The sequence below is a fragment of the Arvicola amphibius genome, chromosome 13 (assembly GCF_903992535.2).
Source record: "Arvicola amphibius chromosome 13, mArvAmp1.2, whole genome shotgun sequence".
NCBI lineage: Eukaryota > Metazoa > Chordata > Mammalia > Rodentia > Cricetidae > Arvicola > Arvicola amphibius.
This window is the reverse complement of record NC_052059.1, coordinates 35,972,154-35,994,704: the sequence shown is the minus strand read 5'-3', so window position 1 is coordinate 35,994,704 and position 22,551 is coordinate 35,972,154. Positions and strand designations below refer to the sequence as shown.

The 22,551-nt window shown below is 45.6% G+C and overlaps 1 protein-coding gene across 3 annotated transcripts in view; it reads left to right on the top strand.

The window, feature by feature from the left end:
* Vwa8 (von Willebrand factor A domain containing 8) overlaps positions 1 to 22,551 on the top strand; it is a 319,412-nt gene that overhangs the window by 259,578 nt on the left and 37,283 nt on the right. The window contains exon 38 of one of the 3 annotated variants that reach the window (XM_038310726.1): positions 4,096 to 4,143. The exons of the other annotated variants lie outside the window; for them this stretch is intronic. Within the exon in view, the coding sequence (XP_038166654.1) occupies positions 4,096 to 4,128 (33 nt within the window). The 3' untranslated portion in view covers positions 4,129 to 4,143. Of the gene's footprint in view, positions 1 to 4,095; positions 4,144 to 22,551 lie in introns of those variants that run through there. 3 annotated transcript variants of the gene reach the window in all.

Below are 22,551 nucleotides of genomic sequence, written 5' to 3'. Positions count from 1 at the left end.
GAAAGGAGGGGAATCCATGATGGTAGGGCAGTGACTGATATTACAGGCACTTACTGCAGAGCCACACTGTTCTGGGTGTTTACGTATCTTCTCAGTCATCACTAGGAAGTAGGCAGATGTGGAAATGGGCCCAGAGCTGTTCACGCCAATACCCGAGAGGTTAAATAGCTTCCTTTCTAGAGAAGTAATATGCTTTTACTTTTGAGATTCTACACATTTACTTGTCTGTGTGTACACACATACACTCGTCACGGCACACATGTGGCAGTCAGAGGACAGGAACCAGTTCTCTTTCCACCTTGTGGGTTCCAAGGACCGAACTCGGGTTTCCAGGAGCGGCCACAGCTCCCTTACCAGCCCGTGCTCTGCTTTTAAATGCATCTGCCTGTTTCCACTTTCTCACATGCCTCTGTCCAGGGCAGCTGGAGAACTGGCCCTTTCTGCCCTGCTGGCAATAGGTCATGAGGCTACCACTGTTTCTGATCCACTTCTGGGATCCTTACAAATCTTGATTCTGTCCAGTGCTCTCCGCCCCTTTGGTTTAAAAACTACTATAAAAGCATGTTCTCCTGCCCATATACAGACAGTTAACAGACCTACCAGCCCACCTGCCCTGCAGCAGAGCCCTAGAGCAGGTAATTCATCAAAGCCAGATTCTGATTGGCTGACTGCTGGCACTGCAGAGTCCAACACTGAGGCCCTGGCTGAGATTGCGAGTTTGTGAATAAAATGCTCCCCCCCCCGGGGGGGGGGGTGTTGAAGGCCTGGTCTTGCTTTGTGGATCCAGGCACTGAAAGGTGACTGGGTCATGAGAACTCTACCTTCATCTCTGAATTAACCCACAGACAACTCCATAACTCTGTGGCATTATTGGGAACTGGTGGAAGCTTCTAGAGGCCAGTCCTTCTCGGAAGAAGCAGGTCTGCAGGTATTTGGAATGTACTTTCCGTGGGCTCCTCTTGCCTCTCCTTGCTTCCTAGCTGCCATCATGTGGGCATCTCAGCCACAATGTTCTTCATCACCACATCCCAAGCAGCAGAGCCAGCAAGTATGGGAGAAATGCTAAAGACGTGAGCTAAGTAAACCCTCCTTCAGTGATTTCTCATGGCTGTTCAGTCTGCGAGGAGGAGTCAGACTAACACAGTTCAACATGGCACCTCGAACTCCATGTGGCGGAGAAACTGAAGGGAGTCGCGTTCACTCACAGCGGCATTGGTTCCCCCTTCCTTCCCAGAGCCCTTGAGGCCTACACCCCTCAGATGTCTCACTCCTTACCACTGTTACCCCTCAATACTGTCATCGCAGTCAATTGTCCAGCTGAGTTTTAGAGGGAAGGGAATTGAAACCATAACAAGACCCAGCCCTGACCAGGGTTCAGCTGATTTCCTAGACGTCGTTTCATGTGAACCTCTGGAGACGTTACCAGAAGGAAAGCAGAAGTGTGGGAATGAGTTTTCCCATTCCGGCTCACTTTCTAGGCAGGCGTAGTCCACATGTTACCTTAGGAGCTAGAGCCAATAGCTGAGCCACCATTGTTCCTTGCTGAAGGTGAGGGATGATGGCCCCCAGGGACAAGAGTGTGCTGTCTGGAGTGGCAGACACCCTGAGCTGCAGGACAGAGCAGAAGCCTGGCTGGTCTTCCCCACAGAGTCTGGCCTCTCACTCATCGGGAAGAGCTGTCCTTTTCAAATGGGCCCTGTTCCCATGATTCATGTTGATTTGTCAAGTATGGTTTTATTTCAGCTATGCTCATATCCTCATGAAATAACTGACATTTAAAAAGTGAATGGATTTGTAATTACTGTCATATGGATATAGTGAAAATTCTTAAATACAATATCAATGAAAATTGTGTATTAATAAGTAGCTCCTAGTCGCCCCATCCTCAGCAGTCACCCCCAAATGGCCCCAAATTACATATTCATCACCATAAACTCATTTTCGTTGGATAAGATGTCTTCTTGCTTTGCCATCACATTTGCCGACTGCCGGCTTAATCACTGGACTCTCATCCTGAACGTTCTATTGGTTTGCTATAAGCCCTCATGTTTCTAGTTTATTTATAACCACACAGCAGTGTTTGTCATCCAGTCTGGCTCCAGGAAGCTCAACAAACCACCGTTTCCTAAGCAGATGATGGTGATCCAAGCTGTGCCATTGGCAGGTTGTCATCCATTGAATTATAGACAGACAGTGGGCGTGTGAGGCCTTTGAAATACGTTTAGCCAGCTGGTTCTGGGGAAGCACTTACTGGGGACCCAGCGTTGGGACCTTCCGCAGGGAGCTTGTTCTGTGCAGCTGCTAATCATGAAACAGGAACCAAGTGTTGCCAAACAGTCTGCAGCTCAGTGTTAGCTCAGGGCTGTAAGTTCTGTGAGTGTGCCGTTCACGGGGAAAGTGTAAAAGGAGAATGGGTAAGCCAACGAACTGGAGCTGAGGCCGGGCGTTTCTTCTGCTGCTTGTAGTTCTGGGGATCTCAGACGGATAAGCCCAGGGCCCCTGCCAGCAAGCCAAGCAGTCTACCTCTAATCTCCAGCAGTAGCTGAGGCTTGCCTTTTTAAATGGATGTGTTTGAGTAACTAAACACAAAGGGGGGATTCATCCCAGGCCTTTAAAAACCCTGGGTGCCGGCGGCGTCAGCATAAGGATTAGTACGGTGTGCCTTCTTGGCAAGAGGGAGAGCTGTGCTCAGATCCTGGGATGACCAGACACAGAAGCCACAGGGGTGAGAGCAAATGCCACAGCCAAGCACAAAGCTGAGAGGGCAAGTTCAGGTTCAAAACCAGCTATCCCAATGAGGAGTGGGTGCAAAGCAGAGGTGACCGTAAGGGCTAGCTGGAGCCACTAAAAGCATATGAACTGGGGGACTTTAGGAAGCGGGATGTGTTAGGCTCTGCGCAGTCTTATGAACACAGAACTTTTTTTTTTTTTTTTTTTTTTTTGGTTTTTCGAGACAGGGTTTCTCAGTGGCTTTGGAGCCTGTCCTGGAACTAGCTCTTGTAGACCAGGCTGGTCTCGAACTCACAGAGATCCGCCTGCCTCTGCCTCCCGAGTGGTGGGATTAAAGGTGTGCGCCACCGCCGCCCAGCCACAGAACATTTTCTAAACAGTTTAAAGGAGACTGACCCTCCAGGCAGCCCTTGTTATCCCTGAATGGTTTAAGACAAGCTCGATTCAAGTAAATGATTTCCCCAACAAGTGGTGTCCGGGGCAGAGTAGAAGCCAGACTGTGTGAAAGCCAGCAGAGGTTCTCAGATTCCCTGACAGTGGGTGTTGCTGTGGGTTACTGGGTAGAGACTGAGTGGGAAGGTGGCTTTGGTAACCAATGGCAATGTGAAGCGGCCAGCCACGAGGCCCAGGTAATGGCCGGGTGTGAACTGATGCAGGCTGCCTGGGGTCGGGGTGTTTAGGCAGGACTTCTAGACAGTTGTACTTTGATGTCTGAAAAATGACAGGACCCCGAGGCAGTCTTGAGTCGGGCATTTTGAATGCACGCATTGCACAGTGATGGTAAGGCTGGTGACAGTGTCCTGCTGCCATTTGACAGTAGGGAGCAGAGCTTCAAGCTGGTGTGCATCAGCATCCTTACCAGGGAAGAGCAGTTCAAGTTATGGGATCGTTGGATGCAGGGAGAGAGGCAGAGCAGAATGCTGGAGCAAAAAGAAAGATGCATCTCTGGATATGTGCCCAGTCAGCTGTTTCTGAACACAGCTTCACAGTCTTGTTCTCTCGGAAATCTGTGTTCGAGTCATTGCGGGGTACTGTAACTGAGAAAATGCTCAGGAATTCAATTACAGTTAGTAAATCTCTGCCTTCGGGAAGCCCCACTGTAAGGAAAACTCTTGATGTTTGTTTAACCCAGTAGCCCTCAAATTTTCTTTTTATTAAGAAAATACTTCATCAAGTGTCTTTGTGTGTGTGTGTTGGTTTTGGTTTTTTTGTGACAGGGTTTCCTAGAACCCACCCTATAGACCAGGCTGGCCCCAAACTCACAGAGACCCACCTACCTTTGCCTCCTGGGTGCTAGGATTAAAGGCGTGCGCCTCCCTTGCCCTGATAGTAGCCAATTCTTACCTACTGTTTCCTTTACTCTAGCTTCCCATGGACTCTGAGTTGCAGAACTCTTAGAAGAAGCCTTTCGTGCTGATTGTCGCTGTGGTTTATGATACAGTGCTGCGTGTCATTTATGATGTTTAGGATAAATCAGTAAGAGGGCTACTGGCTAAACCAGTAATGTTTCCTTATACCTTTGAAAAGAAGAGCTGTTACCCATGTGATTCCGGGTTCATCGTGGAATCAGAAGATGTGCAAGATGAAGGTATGAAGGCACATCCTGTATCTCAGCCTCTAAAGAGTGGAGGCCAGCCTGGACTACAGGGGGAGAGCCTGTCTTACCAAAAGCAAAACCAAACAAGTGTAGCCAGGTGTGGTGGCGCACCTCTGCTGCCAGAACTTAGAAGGAAAGAAGGATTATCTGGAGTTCTAGGCCAGGCTCAGCTACATGGTGAATTCCAGACTAGCCTGGGCTACATGAGATTCTATCTCAGAGGGGGGAAAAGTGCATGGAAGATGGTGTTTAATAGGAGCACTGATTCAGCTCACACTAATGTAAGCTACAAGTGCTAATTCCCTGTCTCACAGAGCCAGGAAATCCCGGAGTGCAAGGAGCAGCTTATATGTAGGTTTCGGCCTGCATGAGAGCTGTTCTTTCTCTCGGGTGGCTTCCCTCTCACGTTCATTCCCTGTCAAGTGGCCCCAGTGTCCTCAGGGGACTTTATAGTTGCCAGGACTCTGAATAAAATTTTCCAAGTCTTTCTTTACAATGTTGAGTACATTGGGGTTTAGCAAGGTTTTCCCTATTTTTATTTTTAATACACAGTTGTATATAGCCCGAGCTGGCCTCAGACTCACTGTTTAGCCATAGAAGACCTTGAACCTTTGATCCTCCTAATTTTATGTCTGAGTGTCGTGATTACAGGCACATAACCCTACATGGTTTATGATGTGCTGAGGATCAATCCTGGGGCTTCCTACATGGCAGGCAACTCTACCAGTGGAGCCCAAAGCTACTCAATGCTGGGCAATTCTCATTATGTTTTATTTTAGGAGTGAACACCAGGTTGCAGTGCTGGGTGGGCTGGGCAATTACCCTGTGTTAACCCAAAAGGAAAGCACTGTGTTCTATTGGAAGCCATCCCCCCCAACCACTCTGCCTACCTACTGATGAAGACGTAATACCAAAACTAAACTTCCTGTCCCTGACTGGTTCGGAGGGGCCCAAAATACGGAAGAGCTATCTCGTGGCTGACAGTAGGATCTACTATTGCGACTATAGCGCTCCTGCTCTTCCCCTACAGCCCCTAATTCTTTAGCTGTTTAAAACACAACGGCACATCTCCCGAGTGCCTCTGGCTTGGTGGTGGCATAGGCTGGGGTGTGATGTAAGGCCCGACAGGAGCTAGCTTAACCATTCTGAAAACAGCCCAGTTCCCACCAGCGCCCAGCTCCAGGACAGGCGGTGATGCATTCGTGGGTACATGGGTGGGTAAATGTGTGATATAGATAAGTGTATTTTAATATTTATTTAGATATGTGATTCTTCTAATTTTTCTAAAACTTCCTTGAATTCTTGAATTTTAAAATAGGTCTTGAATTTTCACCTCCAAGCTTATCACTCTGTGTTCTGATCTTCCTTAAATGTGGGGAGAATCGGTGTTTTACTGATGCACCTCTGATGAAAATGGAGGGGTGGGGTACACAAGCTTTTTGTCCTTACACTGCCATTCCCAGGGCTTCTGTGCTCACCAAGTGAGCATTTGATAAGGTGGCATCCTGGAGAAGCTTCAGGAGAGCTCTCCCCAGATAGGACTCTTACTTACCCTTGCATGAACCAGTGACAGCCAGAGAGTCTCAGAATGGTCTTTCATTCACAGTATTGGAGAAAAGTCTGAAGGATTACGGTGGTGTTACTGTCACATATGTTGAATATTAGTCTTACTTATAACAGCCATTTCTTTAATGAACAAGACCCAAGAAAAGCATTATCACTTTGCTGTCTGATCAGAGATTTGGTTGGAGATACTTTTGCCTCTAAGCACAAGCAGGAGTCCAAAATAATATAATTACAGTGACCTTTTCAAGTGTTATTTCAGTTACCATGTTATATTAAGCATTAACTTTAAATTGCTCCAGATTTTTTGCTTGACTAGAATTATTGCTTCTACTGACCACAGGAGGGGGACGGTGAGCTTAGAACAGGACTATCTCAGCTAAGTCAATGCTAGAATTCCGTCTACTGAGCAGTTGTCATTGTGTTATATGGAGAGTTCTAGTTAAAAAGATGGACTTGGAGAGTGGTTCAGTGATCTCTTTGTAGAGATCTGTCTGCTGGGTAGAGGTGCCCAGTGCAACTACAGTGAATACATCTTTTTTCCTGCTTCCACTAATATTCAGGTTCCTCAGGCTGGTTATTAGGAAGGGTGGCTGAACCTGGCTCGTAGGGGCACAGCTAAGGATGGTAACAATATGGCAATCACAGAGAAGTAGAAAGGCACACTTTGGCAGCGCCTGTCATCCACCACAAAGTGACTCTAGAAAGAGGGAAAATGAGAGGTCCCCGCAGCTTCTTGAGCAGTTTCACTGTAGGGACTTTCCCCAGCTGGACGGCTCTGTCCCTCTTGCCGCCCATTTAAACTCTACCCCCTATCGCGACCACTCAAAGAGCTTTGACCTCAAATGAAGGTCTTTTATAGGAAGAGTTCTGTGTGGGGTGAGGTGGCATGGCCTGAAGTATGGGACAAAGAAGTGGGTGTCTGAGTAAAGCCACATGGCACAGAGGAATTCCTCAAGCCAGTAATTAAGGAAGGGAGAGCCTTGCCCCATTAGCATGTGTCTTTGAGCACCCACTTCACCTCTTTGGCCTTAATTTCTTTTTCTATGGAGTCAGGTAGATTTTAATCTAATCTTAAAGACCCTACCACAGACAGCAACAGTCACCATGGGTCTGAAGTTTAAAATTGTATACCAAAACCTTCCCCGTCATAGTGATCTGTTGGTTTCCTTTTTTCTGTCTTTTCTTTTTTAAATTGACTGCTTAGTCTATATGACATACTCCTGGAACATTCTCTTAAGATCACGACAGCCACTGCTCCAGGTGTGTGCAATTCTGTTCCCATTCTGAGGCCGGGTGTGAGTGGTCTGGCCAGAGCTTCTCTGTTAGCAAAGAGCAGAGCTATAATTGGAGCCCAGCTCTCTCCATACTGTAGAAGCCTACAGTCACTCCTTGTTGCTGTGGCAAAACCTCTGACTTCTTAAAAGGAACTTAGAGGAGCCGGGCCTGTTTAAGGGGATACAGTTTGTACTGGCAGGGGAGTCATGGCAGCAGGAACATGAGGCAGCTGGTAGCATTCAGTCCCCAGTCAGGAAGAGGGGGCTATCAAAGCTGTAGTCGGCTCACTTTCTCCTTTTTTATGCAGTCTGGAACCCCAGCTCCTGGGATGCTGCTGCTCACATTTGAATGGATCTTCCCACTTCCCTACCGAATCTAGAAGGTCCCTCACAGACATACCCAGAGGTCTGCCTCCCAGGTGACTCTGGATCCTGTCCAGTTGATGGTGCTGACCTTGTTTTTATGCCTCTGCACTGTGTAGCTTCTCTAAGGCCCACAGACTGTGTAAGTAGAGCTGGTGCTCTCAGAGACTGCAAAAGTGTTTGAACCCATACACACACATTGACATTGGTGATGTAGGTGCGGAACACAGGCCGAGAGGGTCCCAGGCCAACAAGGCCTTGGGCACCATCTGGGAAAAAGGGACACTTTGGTGTGTCGTCTGGAAATGAGTATCCAATTTGGCATTATTCTCTCAAGAGAAGATTGGAATCCAGACTTGTAAATGAAATCTCCTTCATTTGAAATTTAGGCAACAAAGTCAGAGTTTTCCAAGTAGCTTCAAGAAGGAGAATGACAAAATCCACCTACTAACTTCTCTTTTTTCTTATCAGGGTGGGCACAGAACAGGAAACAAAGCCAAGTTCTGTTCTAAGCTTTGTCATGTTGTTGAGTTTGCTACTCCTCTCTATAGACTATCTTAGGTTCTCCTGGAAAAAAAAATAAATTAAACATTTAAAGAGTATGAGATCTAGGGAACTGGCAAAATATGTCACCTGGTTTTGTCAGACTGACAAACGGAAGTTCTGCCTTGTTTTTAAACATTTCTAGTGGTTGAAACAATGAAGGGATATGTGAAAATTAGATGAAGTTCAGATTTTGGTGTCCGCATAGTTTTATGGGAGCACAGCTGTGTTCACACAGTGTTACCTGTGCCTGTGCATTGGAAGAGCCATGTGGGGACACTGCAGCAGTCCCATCTCGTGGCCACCAAGCATGAAGCGTGTGCCATCTGGCCTTACAAAAACATCAAGAACTCTGATTTAGAATCCAAATCCAAGAAAGATGGGCAGTGCACATCTGCTTCCCAAGATAAGGCCAAAATAGAATGTGCTTAAGTCAGAAGGAATGAAAGGAAAATTAATTTCTCCAAATATAAGGAAATTAAAATTGTGGGTTTTTTTCTCCACACATTATATCAAAGACAACTTACAAGCTGTGTCACAGCGATCAACAACTTAACTATATTTGTCGTTAGAAAAAATGTAATCTGGCCCAGGTGGTTTTTTCAGTATGTTCTGCATTTTATGAATGACAAAGCAAGATTCTTTAGTCTTAAGAAAAATGAGAATTATGAAGACATAGCACCCTCTGCCAGCCCTCAAACATGCACTCCAGGATGCGAGCCTGCACCCCACACCCACTGCTGTGTCCCAGCTGTGTCCCAGCTTTCATAGCTAAGGCCACTTCATCTCCATGTGCTTGGTGGCTCCAGCTGCCTCTGCCCTGACAGCATCTTTCCTCGGATGCTTCTGGAGGGCAGGCTTCCCAAGTCCAAAACTGATGTGTGAAGGCTGGTGACCCCAGTGCTTCCAGTAAACCCTGATGCCCAGTTGGTGCTCAGTAAAGCCTTGGCATGTGGTGGGATCAATGGCTGCTTGTCTATTGGAGCTTCTGTGAGGTCCTGTGGAGAGCTGAAGCATCCCTTGATTCATTCCTAGGAGGAATCTTCCTTTTCTAAGAGCTCACTCCTCATGAGGATGACAAAGAACTTTTGGAGTAGTTTCTTTGTCAGCCTTTTCTTTCCTACTGATAACTTTGTGACCCCTTTATAAAAACCTGTGAATCAGCCGGGCGGTGGTGGCGCACGCCTTTAATCCCAGCACTCGGGAGGCAGAGGCAGGCAGATCTCTGTGAGTTCGAGGCCAGCCTGGTCTACAAGAGCTAGCTCCAGGACAGGCTCTAGAAACTACAGGGAAACCCTGTCTCAAAAAACCAAAAAAAAAAAAAAAAAAAAAGAAAAAAAGCTCCTATCAGGTTATGGTTTGCATGTCCTCTTTCTGTGGGCTGTTTGCACTTTCCACTGAAGCATAAAGGTTTCTGGTTGGATATACCAGATGTTATCTGTTTTTCCTTTGGTTTCTGTCCTATTTAGGGTCACTATTGCTGTGATGAGACACCATGACCAAAAATCAAGTTGGGGAGGGAAGGGTTTATTTGGACTATACTTCCATATTGTTCCATTCTATCCCGTTAGTGTCTAGCCTGTGTTAATACTATGTCTTGACTATCGTGGCTTTGTTGTGAGGTTTTAAATGTGAGAGCATGATTCTTTAACAGTTTGTGCCGTCTCAGTTCCCTTGCATTTGCATATAAATTTTAAAACTGGATTATCAGTTTTGACCACGAATTCAGGCAGGATATTAATAAAGATTACATGAACTCTTTAGGAGGATGTGGAGAATGTTGCCATCTTAACAACATTGGGTCTTCTGATTCATGAATATTCATGTTCTTCTATTTATTGAGGTCCTTACATTTCTTTCAAGAATGTTTTGAATTTTCCAGAGTATAGGTTTTACAATGTCTTAACTTTTTTCATGTTTGTTGGACATGAAATTTTCTCAATTTTAATCTTTGATCATTATTAGTCTATGGAAATAGTATGTAGTTAGTGATCTTCTGTTCTGCAACATCGTTGATCTCATAACTTGTTCTAATAGATTTAGTAGATCCCTTGGGATTTTCCTACTTGTGTCTGGTTGATTGGCTGGTTATTTTGAAACAGAATCTCACTCTATAGACCCGGCTGTCCTGGAACTCACAACAGTTTCCAGCCTCTGCCTCCTGAGTGCTGGGATTAGCATATGGTGGCCCAGCTGTGACGATGCTGGATTTGTACATCACTGTGCTGTGTGCGGGCAGAGGTAGTTTATGTTCTTTCCTGTTTGGACACCTTTTAATGTTCTCGCCGAGTCCCAGGCCTCTCTTTCTGCTTTCAGAAGAGTTTTGAAAAATTGTTCTCAACTCCTTAAATGTGTGATAGAACTTAGAGATGACACTATCTGGTATTGAGGATTAGCCTTTTTAAAATTGCTTTTGTGTGTGTGTATCTGTGTGTATGTTTGTGTGTGTAAGTAAGAGGACAGCTTGGAGGTTTGGGTTCGCGCCTACCATGTGTGTTCCGGGAGACTTGAACTCAGGTCGTCGGACTACCATGTGTGTTCCGGGAGACTTGAACTCAGGTCGTCGGACTTGGCTGCAGGTAACCTTTTCTCTCTGAGTCATCTCACTGGCCCATCGAAAAGGTTTTCAAGTTACTAGTAGTCTGTTAAGTTTTCATAGACAGTTTGAGGTATTAAGAATATAATATGGTGTAGGCTAAGACCTAAAGCTTCCTGTTGTTAACACCTTTTCACCTCAGGGAAACTGGAAAAAAAAAAGATGATAGATCAGATGCCACCCAAAATAACAATATATTTGAACTTATGTGTTAGTAAATGAGCCAGTCCTCAGTTTTTCTTAGTGCAAGAATAGTAGAAACTGAACAGGGTTTGGAGGGCCCTTGAGCTGAGAAGGCAAAGCAGATGTGCCTACATCCCTCCTCAGATTCTAAGCAGTACATGTAGAAAACTCAAAACTCTTCTGTGATCACTACAGTGTTGCCGGCTGTGATCACAACGGCATTGCCATCTGCTCTCTGGGCCCTAACCTACACTGAGTGGAAAGCATCAGGCTGCTGTTTTAAACTGTCTCTAAGCATTCCTTAGTCCTGAAGGCTGTCCAACATTCTGGCCACTCCCTTTAGCATCTCACTCAGCTCCAGGCTGTGAAGGCTGCCTTGGAAGTAATTAGAATTGTCCATCTCCTGGGATGGTTAAACTTTGCAGGTCTGTGGGTAGGGTACTTGAGGAAAAGGTTGTTTTACTGTGTGCTAAATGTAGCTCCAAGCAAGAACTATTGTTTGAGACCTTTTATAGGCCTAGATGAAATTCCTTCTGCCATTTGAACAGCTTACATCCAGGAAAGGCCACACTTATGTCTCTGACATGCTGGGAAAGAATCCTTTGTTCTCTAGAAAAGCAGACTTCCTCATCCTTTGAGTCCCTTGTTTTTATTCCCTTGTTTACTGTTCTGGGGAAATAACGCCCCCCTCCCCAGTAATGTCAAGGGAAGAGCTATTTCAGAAACACCATTACAGTCCATGAGAAAAGAAAAGCTTAGTTGTTGATAGAAAAAAATAAAATTAAAAAAGAAATATTTATAAAACCTGAATCAGATAAATATCATAAACTCAAGCTTCCAGAAATTCTTTAGATTGTGTTCGTTCCAAGGCTATAAAAAGGGACTCTGTTTTTATCACCCTAATTAGTTAACAATCAGGTTCAGGAAACCCAAGCTCTGCACAGGGGGTGTTGTGCGGGATACAAGGCCTTTTCCTGGCCTGCTGGGGAGAGCCCATCGCTGCTAACTATGCAGATCTCCAAGACTGCAGTCAGCGTCTTCTCCAGGTTTCGTAAGCAGCTTAGGCTTCAGTCAGCTGAACCTGAGGTCTTTGATTAATACTTGTTTATTACCCAAATGCCAATTTGTTCATCGCCGCATGCCCGGTGCCAGCACAATTCCCCAAACTAAACATCTATTAAAGGAATGTCTGAAGTAAGTTCAGGGCCAGTTGCAAATAATAATTTTTGGATTTCTAAAAAAGTTTTTTTCAAAAAGAGGGCCTTTTAAATGACCATACTCAGAGGTATTTAAGAAACCTGTATTGTTTGTAGATCTGCACTAAGGGAGTTTATGTTCATTTAGTCTTCCTGAGTTTGTAGAGCTGGGTCACCTGTGGGTCAGAGGTCATTTATTCAAGCCCTTCTTCAGCTACCCAAAAGCTGACTTACATTTTTTTCAGTATCATTAAAGCATCTCATCTGCATTTAGGTCCCAGAGCAGAGTATCCGTTGCTGCCCCATCTGCTCTGAGGCATTTCTATGAGACTGCCTTTCTCTGTAACTGAGAAGCACAGTGTGTCTTGCTGCCATTGTTAGAAAGCCTAGGCATGAGAAATAAGAGATCTTTCCTTGCCAGCATGGTTCCTCCTTATAACACCCTTGTGATCCGTTTACATCTGAGAAAATGCCACCTCCAGGGTCTATATAATATACCCAGTGTCCTCCGACAAAGAAATCCCCTTGTCAGAGCTGAGCCACAGGTAGGCATTGGGTCTACAGGGCCTTTGCGTTGACTGTCTGACAGACAGCTGGTTCAGCCTGTATGTAAATGTTATGTCCAAGTTTCTGGTCCTCAAGTAAATTCACGGAGCTGGATTTCCGATGCAAATTACATGAGGGTTTTTAATAACATTCAAACTTAAGTTTGGATCAACACCTTTAAGCACCCCAGCATGGTAGGTGCAGAAAGTATGGAGGGGAGCCTGGGAGAGTAGAACTTTTGAAGGGGAAGCATTGTAATCAGGGGCGTTCATGTCCTGCAGCTTTGGGATTGGGTGAGGAGTACATAGGATAAGGTAGTTTCTGAAACCATTGGTCAATTTGGGGGCCTAACAAAGAGCCATTAATAACTGACAAGGTATCTTCAAGGACAGGATGCCTCCTAGGAACATCTGGACCTCGTTAAACTTTATGGCCCTGCTCTCTATCTTCTTAATTGGCCATTTTTAGGGTATCTGTTCAAATTTCTGCTATGGCTGAGATCGCTCACCTCCCAGCTCATTATATGGCTTAAGATGAAGCCCCTTCTTTAAAATGGAGTTTGCAAAGTCAGGTTCTCACATAAACAGCTTCTAGAGGGTACAGTGGGCCTGATGTCCATGGATTCCTGTAAATCTGACACATAAGTTAAAAGGGAAGACATTAATGCATCTTTTACACATTTCTTGTTTCTCCTAAACCATAGTACACTTTAGAAAACATTGAATTCTGGGACTTACAAGAACATAGCCACTATTAAAAGCCAGTGTAATGCAGTATAATGGATCTGCTGAACCCGGCTTTCAGAGCGGCAAGAACTGGGCTTGGCGTTAACAATTTGTGTAGTAAGCTGGTGATTCTCAGCCTGTGGGTCACAACCCCTTTAGTGCTGCACATCAGGTATTTACATTAAGATTCATAACAGTAGCAAAATTACAGTTATGAAGTAGCAACAAAATTACTTTGGGAGTTGGGAACCATATTAGAGAGTTTTGCGTCATTAGAAAGGTTGAGAATCAGTGCTGTGCTCTTCTCTGCCCTAGGAAATGGAAATAACAATGTTCACTATGGGGAATTGTGCATGTTAGCAGTGATCTATATAAGGTGTCTAGACTAGACTGGGGTTGTGCTGTGCACAGCCCAGGCCAGTGGCCAGCTCTCAGCAGCAGGCCGTCTGGGCTGAATGAGCTGACAAAGGACTGCGCTCCTCAGCAGCCAGACTGTTCTTAGTCCACTCTACAGGTGAGCAGCAAGAAACTTCTAAAAGCTATCACGAGGAAGGAAGATGGTACGTTCTTTCCTTTACATTTTGGGAAACATGTTTTCTTTCTTTTAGATGCATATTTATATACCAAGAAGTATATAAATAAATAGAAATTTTGCATCTTGTATTATCTAACTGAGAATATTTTTAAGTTGACAAGCAAACTAGTTGAAGAGATTCAAGTGTGAACTTGAGTTTGGAATTTGTAGACCAAAAAGACCTGCCTTCTCCTCAGCACTTGGCCATATTTCTTCTTGTTTTCCTAAGGTATCTTTTTCCCCAAGTCTTGCTGGGAGCAGTCATGTGGACTGTTCCCCACTGGAAATGTTTCTAGTTCCCTTCATACCATGTCTTTGTCTCTGAGAACAAACATGTATTCAGAACTTCTAAAGTGAGGGAGCTCTTGTTCCAGCTATAGAGCCACAAAAGGGGCCCACTGCCGTCTCCACAGCAACACTGAACTCCCCAAGTGAGGTCACAAGGGTCGAGATGTAGACAGCATGCAGAACTTTATACAACCAAAATTTCACAAACCATTCTTGATTAAAATCCTGACTTATCTCTCCCAGTACTAATATTACCAGGATACATACCTAACATATCTCTACTAAAAAAAGATCTACACTATGCCATACTTTTCACTCTCGGAAACAGTATGATAATCATGGATAACCCAGGTAGTCCTTGGTGTGCCCAGGTGATTCCTAGTACTTGCCTTTAGTCCCCAGTGGCCCTGTGAGAAGGGTGCCTCCATCATTCTTGTAGATGTGGTACCTTGCCTGGTTTTATATCAAAATCCAGAGTTTAAATCCAGGAAAACAAGTTGCAATGTCTATGCTCTTAACCATATTAGAAAGTATTTTTGAATACCAGCAATACATCTGTTAGAACTGGACAAAATATATACATTGTTGATTCTAGAAAGATGTGCATGCACAGGCAAGCTACTCCCCTTCCTTCTGTGTTTTCTGTGCAGCATGGGTATGGAAATCTCTTTAAGACCTTCCAAGGATTCTCCCAAGGTTTATACCTTTCATGGGGATTTCTTGTTTTAATGTGATGCATCGCACACAGCCATCAAGTTTTGACAAAGGCTCGGTATGTAGACTCACAGAAGGAAGAAGCTGAGTCTCGCCTGCAGGAAGAAGAAAGGTATTGTAGATTTATTCAATTCTAGATAATTGGTCCTTTGGGCTTACATTTGCCAAAAATTTACTTACACTGCATCCTGTAGGGGTGCCAGCCCCTAGAGCCTCTTTCAACACACGTGAGCACTGCGTGAAATTAGAAAAAGGATTTTAAGTGGAAAAGTTATTACCAACACAGTCCTTTCGAACAAACCAGCTAGAAGGAAAATGGAAATGCTGCTGTGTGTTTGTGTGTGTTGTGTGCATGCATTTGTGTAAGCATGTTCTCGTGGGTGTGGCCTTATGTGTATATACTTATATAGAGAGGCCAGACATTGATATTGGGTGTCTGCTTGTTCTTTCTCTACCTATATATTGAGGCAAGGTCTCTCAGTTGCACCCACAACTCACCAATTTGGCACTTGTCCCAGGGATCCTCTGTCTCTGCCTCCCACATACTGGAACTATAGGCAGCCACTATAGTTCCCAACTTTTACATGGGTGCCGGATGTGAACTCTGGTCCTCATGATTACACATCAAGCGTCCTATTAACCAAGCCGTCTCCCCAGCCCCCAGCTTCCTTTAGGCTGCTTCTACGAGCATGATCATCTTGCACTGTGTGAACTTCAGTCCCCGCCCCCTTCCTACTAGCAAGTGATCAGAGATATGCTCTAAGTGGTACTTGGAAGGAAATGCAGCTCCAGATGATGAAAAGGAGGCGCTTCGGTGCTCAGTCATTAGCCATTCACTTAATGACCATCTGCTGGAAATCTGTTAGGTATCAGACATTGCACTAGGAACCAGCTATTCAAAGATGAAAAGCCTCTGGTATCTTTTCTCACTATTGAGAACGCAAGCAAAATGCAGTTAGGAGCCTGGTGCCCGGCAGTAGCTGGGAGACCAAGTTAGACAGGTTTTGCATCACTCCACAAAAAGGATGAAACTGGGAACCAAAGTGTAGGTCCATTTGCTAGAAGAAGAATGTGAAGCCAGTGACTTTTTCCCAAGAGAAAAGGCAAGAGGTCAGGGAAGACAGAGGTTGTGCAGAAGATGATGGGGCACTAAGGATTAATGGAAGCTGAGCGGCACTGTGAGGCTGAGTGGCTGTAGCTGTCCAGGTCACCTTTGTCTGACAGAGAGAAGCAAAAGGATGGGTGGATCTTGGGAGCTGCTAGGTAGCCGGCCGAGCCAAATCGGTGAGCTCCGGGTTCAGTGAGAGACCCTGCCTCAAAAAGCTAGGCATGGTGATGCACACCTTTATCCCAACACTCAGGAGGCAGAGACAAGCAGATATCTCAGTCAAGGCCAGTGTGATCTACATAACGAGTTCCAAGCCAGCCATAGTTACATAGTGAGACCCTGTTTCAAAAAAGCAAAAGCAGAGGGGAGGGGTTAACTCCAGAAGTCCCCCAGCCAGCACTGACCTCTGTCCCCCACATGCATATACTCCTGCAGGCACATGCACACACATTCAAAAGTTTTGTTTTAAATTCTAAAGAATCCCCATTCAAGAAATTGTTAATATGGGTTTGGAATAAACATATTTTCTAAGTAAGCACATATGCTTTTGATACAGTCTAGGGGTCTTGATCAGGTTCGTTTTCTCTGCCAGTTAAAGAAAGAAAAGGCAGGAAAAACTCTCAAGCGTAACATAGCTGTGGAGAAATCTCCAGCACGGTCAACAGCAGCATACACAATCAGTAGCTGTAGAAGGGTGTTTACTAGGAATGACGTAATGCACGCATGCAGCAGACACAAAAAGAAGGCCCTCTGCAAGAGGGAGGGCTCAGCCGAAAAGTCCAGAAGGCGGGGTTGGGGGGGCATTAAACTCTGCAGTTTTCATCCCCTGCTTTAGTTTGAAGGATGTATGCTGGGCTCACAACTGTATGAAATGTGTCCCGACCCACCCTTGACCTTGTTGAGCCAGCCCATCACGGGGCCTGCTGGTGGGAGACAGAAGCCTACCAGACCTTGTTTTAAGCTGCCAGATTTTCGTCTCAAGTCAGGAGGATGAGGAAGAAAGTGGCTATCTTGGAAGTTCACCCCTTTTATTACCTAGCCTTGGCCCCGCTCCCTATCTGTCTGCCTGCCAGGAGTCCGTCTAAGTTGTAGTCTCTCACTTCTAACAATGAGAGTGTTGCCCATGTTGATGGTTGCCGAGAAACAAGATTTAATTCAATACCCAAACACTACAGTCCCCTCGTCCAAAGGACAGAGCTGTGTGTACGTGTCCACCCATGATAGAGTTAGCCTGCTGGTCTGTTTAGGCTGACGACAGTGTCTTTAATCCTTTTAACTGGACTTTTTAGTGATACGAACAGGGAGATCTGCCCTGAAGAGGACATCAGATCACATTGACCTCTTCAGCCCTTCCTCGCCTCTAAGTCTCTAAATAAAATGCTTTGATCACAATAATGATTATCTTATTATACTGAGACTTCCAGTGCTAACTGGGATTGCCGCAGCCCAGGGGCGGGGACATAGGCTAAAATGGTGATCGAGAAATAGTCCGTCACACAGCAGTGCTGGCCCCGCTGCAGTGAGCAGACATTACAGTAACTCTGTCTGGTCTGAGCTAGTGCATGTAAGGAAGGTTGGAATTCCAGCCAACTCCAGCCTGAAACGGTGCCACAAACATCACATTTCTAAAGATATTTGAAAATGGTTTATGTGAGACGTAAGTTTTTTAAAAAGTGATTTTCTAATTGCTTTTGCTTTGGACTTAACTATCTTTATAGAATTAATATTTTAGTTATGTTTTGTTCATTGGATCTTAACATTTGCAGGGGGTGTAGTGATGGCTCAATTGTTAACAGTGCTTGCTTCTCTTCTGGGGCCCTGAGTTCAGTTCCCAGCACCGCGTCAGGTGGCTCATGGCCACCTGTAACCTGTAGTTCCAGCTCAAAGGGTGTAATGCCCTCTCCTGGCCTCTACAGGCATATGTACACATGTAGGGTGTGTCTGTCTGTCTCTCTGTGTATCTCTGTGTGTTAAACAAAAAGAAACATTTTAAAATTTGTTTTTCTTTATAGAAACTACTCTCTTCCTTCAGTGGTTCACTGTACATCTTTCCTCCCAGAGAGCGCCCCAGGCCTGTTTACACCCACACTGTCCACAGACAGCAGCACTGCAGCCTGCCAATGCTCTGTGCAGGCAGGCACGTAAAGACCAAGACCTCCCTGCCTGTGCTGGAGGAGCAGAACAAGGACACTGGGAAGGAAAGCAGCCTCTGTGGACAGGGGGACCGGACAGGGTGGGTGGGCTGCTCACAGGATTTCCCCAGCTTCTTCCCCTGGTCCAGACTCTGTTGTCCTGTTTGATTATTGTAGCTGCTTCTTAAGTAAAATTAAACAAACAGTTCTTTGAGTATTTTGGTTCAACAAGCTCAAAATGTCACTTCCCAAAAGTTCCATAAGTTTTCATTTCTCGTTTTTAGAAGACAACAGGCGCAAACAGAGCAGCAACTTTGAAACACAGCAGACAGAGCGCCACAGAGCAGCACACTGTGAAACACAGCAGACAGACAGAGCGCCACAGAGCAGCACACTGTGAAACACAGCAGACAGACAGAGCGCCAGGTCCAGCATTAAGTAGCCAAGGCAGCAATACGTGCTTCTCATGGTTTTCAGTCATAGTCATAGTATTAACTATGTGTTGTTATTATTATTTAATGGTAATATTAACTATGCAAAATAATGGATTTTATTGACATTTCCAAACATGCATATACTATACTTAGACCATATTCACACATCCCGTTACCCTCTCTTACCCCAAAAGTGCATTTTGTAATGGCATAAAGGTAGAAGTGAGATTTTCAACCAGCAAGCATGTGATTTTTCAATCACTGAATTCAATACCCTGTGCGCTTAGGTTAATCTACCATCACTCCAAATGATTGCTTTTTCTTGCCAGACTGATTTATTTTCCTGCTTAGGCTAGCCTTCATCCTTCAGGCTTGAAGCCTTCGGGTTTATTGAGCACAGGGAGTATCTTTCAACAGAATTTCCCTGCGTCTCAGTTGATGTGAGGGTACCAGCATGGGCGTTTATCACTCCCTAGGGGTGACTATGAGCCCTGCAGGTCTGGCTGCCTGCTAAACAAAGTCTCTGTGTTTATGGCACTTGTGACCGGCTGGGGAGCTACAGCAGGCTTCCCTGAGCATTCTCTGGGCCTGCCCACTGCCTGGCTGCCACTGACATCACTGCACTGATTGGCACAGACAAAAAGGTCACTCTTCCATTTTGTTCAGATTGAGAAATGCTTTAGATAATTATCTGTCTTTTGTTATCTGAGAATAGGAATTCAGGGAAGGGTGTTTTCCGTTTCCATGAATTTTCTTTGCTGGGCTCCCTAAAACAGAAAGGCTGTGCACGCACTCCTCATAAAGAGCTCAGCACTTCAGAGTGTGACCTGCCCAGTCGTGCGGATCGGAGAGTCTCTGTTCTCAAGTAGATACCTTGCTGTATGCCAGTCTTCCTCCTGATCAGAAAAACCAGTTTGCATAAACAGGACAGTGCCCCCTGTGCCCTGTAAACACCCATTCCAAAGGTTGTATATTCCAAGAGACGCCACACTGCTCAGCTCGGCTGTGGGTATCTGTTTTCACCCCTACCCCTGAACACACCAGGCGGGGACATAGCTATGGACAGAACGTCCCTGGGTTGATGGGACTGCTGTAGCCCAAAGGGCATGAGAACAGGGTGCTGGGAGAGTACAGAGGAGCAAAAGCTTGTGCTTGTGGGGAAGCCAGGCCCCTCACCTAGCGGCTCTCCTCACCTCCCGTTCTTGGAATCCATGTCAACTCTGTTGCTCTCGTCTCCCCTGATCTCTTTCCACACCCAGCAGACTGTCTTCAGTTACCTCTAAACACAGCCATGCTCTACAAAACCTCCATTGAAAGGAACTGAAGTTCTGAGACTGAATATGTCTTTGAAGCCCAGTCTCTGTAAGGAGTTCTATGAAGTCTTCATGTTCTTAAGAACTGAACCCTACCCCACCACAAACACACTCATTCTTAGACAGTGTTCTAGTTCTGCATTTCCACAGAACAAAGAAGTTACCAGAAAGGAGCACCTCGGCCTCCTATCTGGCCTTCCCCTGACCCCCTCCACTTCACAGGCACCCCACTACCCTGTGGCTCCTTTCCAGTACCTTCCCCCTCTCTTCTGTGGGATCCTCTGGCAGCATGTAGCTATGCTCCGAGTTTACAGAACCCCACAAAACAGGCTCACAATACTCTAACTTGAGCTCCTAACCTGTTCTCTGCAAAGCCTCGTAAAATCATTATCTGCAGGGCTGGGTACCAGTGCTTACTAGTGAGGCTAGGGAGATAGCTTAGTGGTTAAAAGCACTGGCTGTTCATCCACAAGACCCAGGTTCAATTCCCAGCACCCACATGGCAGCTCACAACCATCTGTAACTCCAGTTCCAGGGGATCCAGTGCCCTTTCATGGCCTCTGTGGACACTAGGCACACATGTGGTGCACATACACACATGCAGGCAAACACTCCTACATACAAAACAAAAATCAATCCTCATCTGTCTGAACTGGCTCTGCTTCCAGACCTTCATCCACTTGCCTTCCCCACTGACTTCATCCCCTCAGCCCTGCAAGTGCTAAATTCAGTGGTCTTTTAATTTGTCTTCTGCTGTACCTGCGCTGTGCCAAATTCTTTGCTCTGTGCTGTCACTCATCCTTGCCAGCTCGACAAGAACCTCGGGCCCCCTTAGCTTGTCTTCTCACTTCTTTCTGGGCTCCTTCAGGGCACATTTCTCACCTGGCCACCCTCCTACAGTCTTCCCAGGTAATTCACTTTCGTGGTTTCGGGTGGTTAGAAAATCCACACACAAATAAAACTACAGTCATGGGAATTGTAGGATTTTACAAAAATAGGCACTAAAAAAAAAAAATCAAGCGAGTGTTCTCTATTTCATGTTGTTGATATATCTTACTTTTGGATGGTCCTTTACACATAGTCTACTCTCACATAGGTAGGAAAAGGTTCATTCTGGAAACAGTGTGAAGGATTGTGTCCGAGAGCAGCCTCTTCACTCTGGACTCGGAAGTCAGAGTCCAAAGAGCTCCTCGTGTCCTTCCTCTGGAGTCACTGCTCAAACACCCACAACAACTCCAGAAGGGAACATGCCTTCATTTTACTTATCAGATGAGTAAGCTGGGCGTGGGAGTATTCATGGCCAAATTACATTATACGCATGCATGAAAATGTCATAGCAAACCCATTATTTTGTACAATTAGTGCAGACTAATTTTCAAGTGTTGTGCAATGGCTAAAGGGTGAAATTTAAAAAAAAAAAAAAAAAAAAAAACAGGTTCCAGGAGTTTAAATGTTGTGCAAGCTTTCATAGCTTGTGGGTAGCAAAACAGTGCAGAACTTGGGGTCATCTGGTTGCTAGGCTGCTGGCGTGTAGATGCTTCTCTGTAACTTTGAAGTTATTGTGGCTAAATTATACAAATTGTGTTGGTATGCAATGGCTGGGTTGGGTGGTTTGGCTCAGCAGGGTGGGCATTAGGATGGGGCCTCTCCTCCTCATGAGGAGGAGTGTGTGCAGTTTCTAATGCGCAGGTAGATTGTACTGGCTGCCACGGCGGTCTGATAGAAGGCAAGCAGCTCGGCACCCTCTGTCTGTTCCTCCTGCCTGAATTGCTGTCCTCTGTACCTTCTGACACTGTTCATACAAAATCGCCTTCCGTATGCCTCTTGCAGTCCCAACCTCTTGCCAGTTGATCCACCTACCCCTGTAGATTATGACGGCCCCAGCCAGGCACTCTTCCCCAGGCTCCACACTGGTTATTAAGTGCAGGCCCCTCCTGCTCCTGGCTCAACACTCGGCGAAACACAAATCAGATCTCACTTGGCTTTCCGTCCTTAGCATCCTAGCTGGGAGTCTGACTCATCACCAATCCTTAGTGTAAATTGCCATGTTGCCTTGGGTCTTTATCCATGGCCTCATTTCCTGGAGCATTCCGTGATCCGAAAATGTCTAATAAAAGTTCTAGACATAAATGCTTCCTAAGTTTTAAGTTTTGGCTATGCCCTGGGTAGCATCGTGAAGTCTTGCACTGTCCCACTGTGTCTCACCAAGAACATGAGTCTGTGCTCCCTGCCATAGGTCACTTGTCTTCCTGCCTGCCAGGAGGACCGTTGCAGTACCACTGCAATGTGTTCAGGGAACTCTTTTGTTACTAAAGTGTAAGAGTAACGGTGCTGGCAGCTTGCTTGCAGCCTGTTGTTACAGCTGTTCTCTTTATTGTTGGTCATATGTCCATCTTTTATTGTATCGAATTTTCAACTTTATCCTAGTAATGTGTGATGCGGGTCGGTTTTATCTGTGGTTCTAGGCACCCTTCGGGGTCCTAAGAACATAGCCATGTGGTTCAGTGGCAAGGAAAAGAGAAGCACAAGAAACGTTATCTAAGTAACTAAGTAATGCATTTTAAAAGTGAAGTCTGTGGATCCCGTCATGTTGCAGAACTCAGGAGAAAGTGCCTGTCTGCTGTCATTGAATTCTTTCTTGTCCCAGACGGTCCTCCCCCTACCCCCCT